The following is a 10,531-nucleotide window of genomic DNA, read 5'->3' on the forward strand; positions in this document are numbered from 1 at the left end:
AATGTAGATATAAAAACGGAGATGCGTAAGTTCTATTCAGTTGTGTATTTGTAAACTAAAGTCTTTGAAAATGTAATAAGTTTTACGAAACGCGCTCGTGTCGCGTCAGACTAGAAATAAAAATGAATTTTGGAGAATTGATTTTTGATTTACCTCCAACAGTGAAAAAAATGTACGAAAGATTGAGAAAATTCGTGTTAGAATTATTAATCTTACTTTTTCGGTCATATTTAATATATATATATATATATAATATATATATATATATATATATATATATATATATTATATATATATATATATATATATATATATCTATATAAAGAGAATGTCTGTCTATGTAATGAAGCCACATGCTGGAGGCTGCAGCCATACACAGATTTATTTTAAATTTTTTTTATTAATATATTAATAGGCTTATTATTACTAAATTAATGTATTTTTAGAGGGAATGGTCTGGGGTAGGGAACGGGCATAGGTTGATCAGTGTTGACTTTAGCTAAAGGATTTAGGAATAATTATTAATTATTCTTATCACTCCCCCCCCCCTACCAATTTAATTAAAGTTAATTGTAAAATAATGCTTGAGGTGGCTGAAAGCTTTTTCGTACTTAGAAAAAACCTAAATTAAACACATAAAGTAGTTTATTGGTCCTGATTTAAGTTAAAGGAAGAGGTGCAAAGGTGGTGGGGGGGGGGGATACGGGATTTAGAGGTGGAATGAAGAGAGGGAACAGGGGGAGTGGTGCAGGTGAAACAGGGAGGAAGAGGGGGGAACAGGGGGTGCTGTACAGGTGAAACAGGGATGGGGATGGGGAACAGGGGGAGTGGTGCATATGAAACAGGGATGAAGAGGGAGAAACAGGGGGGAGTGGTGCAGGTGAAACAGGGATGAAGAGGGAGAAACAGAGGGAGTGGTGCAGGTGAAACAGGGATGGGGATGGGGGAACAGGGGGAGTGGTGCAGGTGAAAGAGGATGGGGATGGGGGAACAGGGGAGTGGTGCAGGTGAAACAGGGATGGGGTGGGGGAACAAGGGAGTGGTGCAGGTGAAACAGGGATGGGGATTGGGGAACAGGGGAGTGGTGCAGGTGAAACAGGGATGGGGGAACAGGGGGAGTGGTGCAGGTGAAACAGGGATGGGGATGGGGGAACAGGGGAGTGGTGCAGGTGAAACAGGGATGGGGATGGGGGAACAGGGGGAGTGGTGCAGGTGAAACAGGGATTAAAGGAAAATTTATATAAGTAGATAGATGGATGTTTACATTGATTGCTAAATATATACATTGACGGATAGACGGATGCATAGATGCATCCGTCTATCAGATGGATGGAAAACATATGAGTAGATGGATGGATAGACAGAAGAGTTGATGGACGGATAAATGGAATATAAATGTATATAATGATAAATGGTTGGTTTATGGGAAGATAGATTGATGGATTGACAGATATAAGTAGATAGATAGATGGATCCATTGATGGATTCATTTGTGCTTATCTCTTGAGGTTCTTCTTGAGATGATTTCGGGGCTTTAGTGTCCCCGCGGTCCGGTCCTCGACCACGCCTCCACCCCCCAGAAGCAGCGCGTGACAGCTGACTAACACCCAGGTACCTGTTTTACTGCAAGGTAACAGGGGCACAAGGTGAAAGAAACTCTGCCCATTGTTTCTCGGCGGCGCCCGGAATCGAACCCGGGACCACAGGATCACAAGTCCAGTGTCCAGTGTGCTGTCCGCTCGGCCGACTGGCTCCCCGGTCGGAGGGGAGCCGGTGAACAGGCGAATCAGGTTAAAGAATATCTGTCGATTTGCTATTGCATCAGCTGAAATTCGATATGGGACCATTAGGATTATAACCAACGAACTCTCTCCGTTTAGACGGTAGGTCTCCAGTTTGTGTGTGTGTGTGTGTGTGTGTGTGTGTGTACTCACCTAGTTGTACTCACCTAGTTGTGTTTGCGGGGGTTGAGCTCTGGCTCTTTGGTCCCGCCTCTCAACCGTCAATCAACAGGTGTACAGATTCCTGAGCCTATCGGGCTCTGTCATATCTACACTTGAAACTGTGTATGGAGTGAGCCTCCACTACATCACCCCCTAATGCATTCCATTTGTCAACCACTCTGACACTAAAAAAGTTCTAGTGTCAGAGTGTGTGTGTGTGTGTGTGTGTGTGTGTGTGTGTGTGTGTGTGTGTGTGTGTGTGTGTGTGTGTGTGTGTGTGTGTGTGTGTGTGTATGTGTGTGTTTAGAGAGAAATAGATGTAGTAGATATAAAAAAAGGAAAAATACATATATTTGATAGGCGGGGTCCAAGAGCTAATAGCTCGATTCTGCAGATACATATAGTAAATACAAGGAGAAAATAAATACACACACACACACACACATTAATTGATAATGACTGTTTTGTGTGCGTATCCATGTGTACTATTGTCAAGACCGACAGACACTTGAAGCTATGTGTGTGTATGTGTATCTGTAATTGAAGTGACATGTGTACGGTAATTATCTGTATGTGTCCATTTTAAAGGTACACATTAGTGAATGTGTATTTATGTAAATTGATTGACATATGTACGTGTGCGCGCGATTAGTGTTACTGTAATTTATATGGTTAACATTTATACGTTTGAATGACATAGTTTCCCATTATTGTCACATTTTTTGTTACATGTCTACTATTGTCAAGATGGACAGACACGTCCAGCTATGAGTGTTTATGTGTACCAGTAATTGAACTGACATGTGTACTGCAACTATCTGCGTGTGTCCATTTTAAAGGAATATTTGGTGAATGTTTATTTATGTAAATTGATTGGAATATGTATGTGGACGCTCGGTTAGTGTTACTGTAATTTATATGGTTAACGTTTGAATGACATAGTTTCTCCTCATTGTCATATTTTTTGTTACTATTTCGCTGTTCACTCTCACTCTCTCTGAATCCCGTGGACTAATTGTGCTCAAGTGTGTTTGTTTAGGGTAGCGTAACCATAGCCCTTTTATACAATAATTTGCAACTATTTGCTAAGGAACATTTCAAAAGATCATCTAAGTTTCTAATAAGTGTTCTTTTTTCTAACATACAAATCAAACACACAGCACCTAACCTCAGTCAGAAACACTTTTCTTACTATATCTCGCAACGTCTTTTGCATATATATCCTATCTTAAATAATTAACAATTTTAATTCATAACTGCCAACCCCCCTCCCATCCAAAGCTTTCAAAGCCACCAAACATCATTCCTTTCCCTTAACCTCTCCCAAATTATCTGTTGCACCAATACACAAACTAGGGGGCTTTACAGCTGAGTGGACGTCGCTCTCGACTCGTAATCGTAGCTCATTCGATCCCACGGTGATGGAACAAACGGAAATCAGCAGAGTTTCTATCATTCTGATGCCCCTGTTCCCTAGCAGTAAATATGTACCTAGGCGTTAGACAGCTGTTACGGCCTGCTTCCTGGGTGTGTGTGTGTGGAATGTTTTTTATTAGTTAGTAATAATTGATTGATTGACAGTTGAGAGGCGGGCCGAAAGAGTAGAGCTCAACCCTCGCAAGCACAACTAGGTAAACACAACTAGATAAATACTAACCAACCACGATCTCGACAATCCATTACACACACAACCCCCCCTCCCCCTCTCCCCCCCCCCCCCCAACTCCCCAAATCGTTCTACCAATAAGTCAAGTCAATAATAAGTTTATAAGTCAATAAGTCAATAAGTTTAAGTCAATAAAAAATTAAAACAAATCAATTAATTCACCAAAAATACTAACTATAAATAAAGGGACCAAATTTGAGACATACAGCGACTCCAGCGTGGTCTAGTCGGAAGAGAACGTGTTCTCATCTGGATAGATTGCGATCGAGTCTGTCGGAACGTGTGTGTAACTGCAGGGCACAAATATTTGTGTGTCCCCTCCTGTAGCTGCCTCTGTTTCGACAGGTTCCCTGGATAGCTGGAATTGACCTGGCCCTTGGAAAGTGGGGAAGGGGTGAAATCCGTTGGGCCCACGGATGGATACCTTGGATCCATGGACCTAGAGCAGGTCTAATCACCTGGGATTCGAACCCACGGTGGGAATAAGGGAGGAGATATGGGAAGGGGGGGGGGGAAGGATGTTTCCCTGGAACCAAACCTCACATAAACCCGGACACTCACACACACACCCTCACCCGAACACTCACAGGGGCACTCACACTCACACACACACCCATAGACTGTGAGTAGTAGGGTTGGCGGTCCACAGACGATTTTTTTTTTGGGGGGGGAGGACCCCTGTGAGTTGTACGACTCACACACGATTTTTTTTTTTCTGGGAGAAAATCGTTTGTGAGCCAGGGTTTTTCAGGCGAATTTGGACAGTCACAGATTTTAGAAGTAAGGATTTCTTATGAGAAAAATAATTTCCGAGACTTAGAAGTTTGTTAAGGCCTTATGGGAAATTCAAATAACGTATGTAGCTCTTTAGGGTTTCCAGGAGAACTCTACGGACATGTTTTACATGTTTTCAACTTACAAAATCGTCTATGTAAGCCTTAGTTATTCATATAAATTTAGAAAATCACCTGTGTAAGTCATGGTTTTCAAGTCTCGTACATCACACCCCTCCCTCCCCCCTTACCTCGCAATCTCGCGTCACCTTTATTTACTTACGCCCGGCCAGCCAGACTCGCATACTCTCTTATCTTATCTTATCCATAATATCTGGACCGTCCCTCCTCTCTCTCTCTCTCTCCTCTCTCATATTATTCCCTCTTCCTATTTTCTGACATACTAATATTTTATTCCTTTTTCATTAACCAGTCAGTTTTATACAAATCAACCGAAGCATCTCAATGTAACCTTTAATACTGAAACTGCCTCAGAGACTATCTAAGCTGGCCCCAGCTACCTGCCCCAGGCTATCTGCCCGAGGCAATCATCACCTGATTACCTGCCCCAGACATCCACCAGTCATTGTCGGCGTTCGCCACCGTAATAATTTATATATATATATTAAGCGTTAATAAAACTTATTTATTTATTTATAATTTATTTAGTCATCTAATTCATAGTTTACACAATTTATAATAAAAGAGTTTATTCCCAGTATTCGCCAATCATTCTCGCTATTAATAAAACAGCCAAACGCTCACTCAGGGGCACACTATCGTTATTACGCTCATTCAGGGGCCCCCTCAGATCGCCAAAGTCTCAGAGGCCTACACTTTCAGTCAATTCAATCTTCATCCTGTTCACAAGGTTCCCCTAGCCTAGTCATATCATCATGTCAGTGTGTCCTCTGTGCCTGTCTCCTATCAACAACGAAATCGTTCATGTGTGTCAAACACGATGTTTAACATGCCTAGGTGAAATGTCCATCAACGCTCTTCAAGAATGCAGACTGTACTGTATAGGATGCAACGGGCCTACACCGCCTGGACATTTTGACGTAACCTGTACCAGCTGTGGACAACTCTATTGTGCAAATCGTAAGTACCGCTTTTTCTCGCACATTCAATAAACTTTCAAAGAAAATATATATCCGAAACACACATACATACATACAGACAGTCAATTTATATATATTATTTTCATTTCAGTTCATGGTTCTACTTCCTGCCCATACTGTCGTTTCTCCGTTAACCGGGAACCTCCCACCGAAGCCAGAAACGTCATTGAACCTCCACCCAAACGCCGTCGCATCATAAATAACCGTACGTTTTCACAATAATTTTCGTAATTTTAAAAGTTAATAATTGTATTTTTAACAAGTGTATAAACAAGTAATAAGTACTCATACAGAAAAATATTTCCATTACAGGAGTTCCTATTCGTGATCAAGAGAATCTCATACTTGGTGGAATCAACATCCCAGCTCGTAAGTAATATTATTATTTATCTGTAATTCAGTTTTTCCTCTTATTTAAACTTTTTGTTTTTCCTCTTAATAATAATTCCTCTTATTTACACGATATTTTCCTATTAAGGTTTTCAAATCCTCTTATTGTTTTCAAATTTGTTTTCCTCTTAATGTTTATTCATTGCTAATATTATATTACAGAATCGCCCCTGGATTCAACCCAACCCTCTGAGTGGAGCACACCTGTACGCAGTCAACCCCAGCTGTCCCAGGAGCTAGAAGAAGATGCACCAGACGGCAACCAGCAGCATCCTCAGATGAAGAAGAAGAAGACAATCAACCCCCTGTTCACGACATATCAGATGAAGAAGTCAACGCTCCAGATTCCCCAGAGGTACTTAACTTAGATAACGTTGTTCCGCGAGTGTTAGAAGTCATTAACCATTTCGAAGGTTCATTCTCGAGACATTCGTTCTCCATTCCCGGTCATTTAGACGCTGACCCCAGCTTATATAAATAGGTATAGGGAATTTTTTATAGAATATATAGACAATCAGTTCAGACAAATACAGGAAGAATTCCCTCCCTCATTTCACATTTACCCTGATGTAAGCCTAATTTTGCAAAAACTTAATCATGCCGACATCAATATGAAATATTAGACGAAGTATTTTCAATTAGAGGCGAAACTCAGACTGTTACACAGGAAGAGGTGGAAGTTCTTGTAAATTCATGGGTTGACGAAATGTCTGCTAAAATTGACGAATGCCTAAAAAATGTCCAATCCTCAAGTGTAGGAATTCATTCCATGTCAGGCTTTGCCATTAATTTTTCATATATTCGCCACCCTATGCACCTTGGATCTTACGTACCATATCCTGCAAAATTAAAGGGTAAAGAATCAGTATTTAATCCTGAAAGTGAAGGAGATGAGTGTTTGTTACAGTGCATTGCAGCGTATAAAAACTTAGCATTGGGCAGGACTATGATAACGTTAGACATCATTACAAAAGCCTTCGATGGTGTAGAAGATTCGTAGTATGGGCAGATGAAATCAGATTCCCCGTATCATTTGATAACCTTAAGAAAATAGAGAAGCTTAACAAAATTTCTATTTATATTTATACAATAACTCATGAAAGTAACAGATACTATCTTAGTTTAGCTAGGAAAAGCCAGGAAAAGTATGCCGATAAAGTCCCTTTGTTGTTATTAGAAGGCAAGCATCTCTGTCTGATCAAGGATTTTGATAAATTTGTAAAGAATATTAACCATAATCTAAAATTCCTGACACTCATAAATTCTGTAAAATTTGCCTTTTGCATGCTCCCTTAGATGAAATTCAGGCTCACGAAGAGTCATGCACTGTATCCCAAGTATTTTCGTTCTATAATCCTAGTGATAAAATCAGTTTTAAAAATTACGGTAGGACCTATAGCCCAACTCACACCGCCTATTACGATTTTGAATGTCTATTAGACCGTCAAAATCCTAGAGGCATGGTGGAATGTAAGCATAAAGCAATTGCTTATGCTTACATGATTTTAGACAGGGAATTCAATGTCGTAGAAACGTATTCATACGTAGGCCCAGACGCGGTCAATCATTTTATTACAAAGCTAGAAGCCTCATGGAAAGCTATTCATGCTCAGCTCCCCAACTTCCCTAAGAACTTGTCTAGAGAACAGGAAAGAATGTTTCAAAGACAAAATACGTGTCAATTGTGTCATCAAACTTTCAAGGATAAGAAAGATAAACATAGACATCATAATCATGCTATTCAGGAAAATAATTACTTAGGTGCTTATTGTGCTCGTTGCAATTTACAATGTAAAAATGCTCGTAGATACTTGACCACATTTTCCCATAATGCTGCCTATGATCTTGGAATTATACTTAAAGAACTGTCCAAAAATCCTCACCGCGATGTAGAAATTCTAACCAAGGAAGGATTGAAATTTATGCAAGTCATCATAGGTAAACTTAAATTCCTAGATAGCCTAGCTCTCCTTAATGGGTCATTAGGAACCTTAGCAAGCGAGCACGTTGCCGGTAAGAAACCCACCAAGTACACTGAACACATACTAAATGGCGTATCCGATGAAGCTAAAGCTCTGTTAATTAAAGGTAAACAAAGCCTATGTTATGATTATATTTCTTCCATGGACGTGTTAGATGAACCTCAGCTCCCTTCGCGAGATAAGTTTTACAATGTTTTACATGACTCTCCACTGTCTGAAGAAGATTATAACAATGCTCTTAAAGTATTTAATTTAGGGAACTGTACAAACATCAAGGATTACCTCATGTTATATTTAAAAGTTGACGTGGGAATGCTAGTTGATATATTTACACTTTGGCGAACATCACTGAAAGAAATTTATGAACTAGATATTGTTTTCTATGTATCACTTCCTAGTTATGCTTGGGACGCTTCTTATTTAAATCAAAAGTTGTACTTGACTATGTGTATGATCAGAATATATATGATTTGTTGAGAAGGAATCTTAGAGGAGGGTTCACATCTTCCATTAGACAATTTACACAGGCTGTTAACGAGCACACTACATCTAACCCTAGCTCTGATGACGATACTCACATTTTGTACCTCGACTTTAACAGCTTATATGCAGCGTGCATGGCTGAGGTACTTCCCCAGGGAGGGATTAGACAATTAACTGACCTTGAGCGGGATACCTTATTAGGGCAAGGGTTACAACATATCCCCTGTAATCAAGACAAAGGCTATTGGATTTTATGCGATACAAAACATGTATCTCCCGAGGTAGCCAGGTATACTGATGATCTGCCCCTTGTACTGTCTCATACTAATATAACGGAGGAGTTTTTGTCAGAGTACAGTAAGAAAACCCTTAATGATGAAAAACGTAAGCTCCCACCTAAAAATACTAAGTTAATTGCATCCCACTTGCCCCAAAACGACTACTTAGTAAGCCTTGATTTCCTGCAATTGCTATTAAAACTTGGACTAGAAGTTGAACGAGTAAAAACAATCTATGAATTTAATCAGGCTCCCTATTTAAAAGATTTTATTTCAACCAACATTCGAGAACGAGCCAATACCACCTGTAAAGTTAAAGGAAAAGCTTTTAAACTCATAAGTAATAGTCTGTACGGGAAATCAATGACAAATATATCTAGATATGCTAATACTCACCATCTAGTAACGACAAAACATTCATTCTTAACTCATGCAAGAAACCCTTTGTATAAACGAGCTGTCTCTTTAGGTCAAGATAGGGTTCTCTGTACAGTAATGAAAGACATCCTTAAAGTTACCACTCCTTCTTACATGGGATATCAGATCTTGCAGATAGCCAAGAGGCGTTTATACGAGTTCTGGTATAATGTAGTTAAAGCCCATTATGGGGAGAGAGCTAGACTAATTTATACGGATACAGACTCATTCATATTTACTCTGACCTGTAAAGATGCTTTCCAAGAAATGACAAAAGCTCCTCTAGTAGATTATATGGATTTCAGTAATTTCGACAAAGATCATCCCATGTATTCTGCTACTCGCAAAGGTGAACTAGGACTCCTCAAGTCAGAAGTAAAGCAGAAAATCATAACTGAATTAATTGCACTCAAGCCTAAAACTTACTCTCTCCTAACCCTTGATAATGAACATTTATGTAAATGTAAAGGGATTCCTTATCACCAACAAAAGAAAATAACACATGCATCTTTTCAGAACACATTAGAGACAAATACAACTTTTAATTTTGTATCCCGATCTATTCGTAATGTTAATGGACAGATATGCACGTGTAAAACAACTAAGCGCGGTCTGTCAGCTTTTGATGACAAGAGGTACCTCATTAGTCCCACAGAGTCATTAGCTTACGGTCACCCAGACATTCCAGAGCGTGAGGTACAGGTACAGGTAGAGGAAGAGGTACAGGAAGAGGTACAGGTAGAGGAAGAGGTGCAGGTAGGGATCCAGTAATTGTAGATAATCCCCAACCAAGACGTCAATTGTTCCCCATTTTTAATCTTTGGGAAAAGCGGGATAGAGTCGCTCAGCAATTATTCCCTAACAACAACTAAGTCTGTTACTGTATTGTCTATGTATTATCTATAACTATATTCAAATGTCTATGATATTGTATTGGCTATGATTTGTTACTGTATTTGATATGAAAATGACTAAGATTTGTTACTGTATTGGATATGATTTGTTACTGTATTGGATATGTTACTATGATTTAATGTCTATGATAATGTATATTCTATGATTTTATTACTGTATTTGATATGTTCAAATTGCTATTTTAAGACTGATTTATTTATTACTGTATTGGATATGTTATGACTATGATTTTATTGGCTATGATATTTGATATTCTATGATTTTATTACTGTATTGATATGAAATGACTATGATTCAAATGTCTATAATAATGTATATTCTATGATTTTATTACTGTATTGGATATGTTATGACTATGATTTTATTGGCTATGATATTGTATATTCTATGATTTTATTACTGTATTGGTTATGTTATGACTATGATTTTATTGGTTATGTTTAAATAAAACTCGAATGTAGATTTCGTTTAAATACTCCTTTCATTATATATTTGTAGTTAGTCTATTGAATCCTAGCAACATGGAAGGGCAGAAAAAAGTTATTACTGAATCCCAGTTGAAT

At 38.9% G+C, this 10,531-nt stretch overlaps 1 protein-coding gene across 1 annotated transcript; it reads left to right on the forward strand.

The window, feature by feature from the left end:
• Positions 1-5,245: 5,245 nt before the first annotated feature.
• Positions 5,246-6,350, forward strand: LOC138361564 (uncharacterized). Its single transcript, XM_069320832.1, has 4 exons — positions 5,246-5,483; positions 5,595-5,708; positions 5,816-5,872; positions 6,056-6,350. Exons 1-4 carry the CDS (start codon positions 5,279-5,281, stop codon positions 6,259-6,261), a joined length of 582 nt encoding a protein of 193 aa, XP_069176933.1. The 5' UTR covers positions 5,246-5,278; the 3' UTR covers positions 6,262-6,350.
• Positions 6,351-10,531: the final 4,181 nt, after the last annotated feature.

Source organism: Procambarus clarkii, unplaced genomic scaffold (genome assembly GCF_040958095.1).
Source record: "Procambarus clarkii isolate CNS0578487 unplaced genomic scaffold, FALCON_Pclarkii_2.0 HiC_scaffold_482, whole genome shotgun sequence".
NCBI lineage: Eukaryota > Metazoa > Arthropoda > Malacostraca > Decapoda > Cambaridae > Procambarus > Procambarus clarkii.

What these genes read in the sequence shown, in the direction of transcription:
- LOC138361564 (XM_069320832.1), top strand. Translation starts at nt 5,279, where the DNA reads ATGTCAGTGTGTCCTCTGTGCCTGTCTCCTATCAACAACGAAATCGTT. An exon ending in CCGTCGCATCATAAATAACC is followed by an intron (nt 5,709 to 5,815) that starts GTACGTTTTCAC and finishes TTTCCATTACAG; the next exon opens with GAGTTCCTATTCGTGATCAA. An exon ending in TGGAATCAACATCCCAGCTC is followed by an intron (nt 5,873 to 6,055) that starts GTAAGTAATATT and finishes ATTATATTACAG; the next exon opens with AATCGCCCCTGGATTCAACC.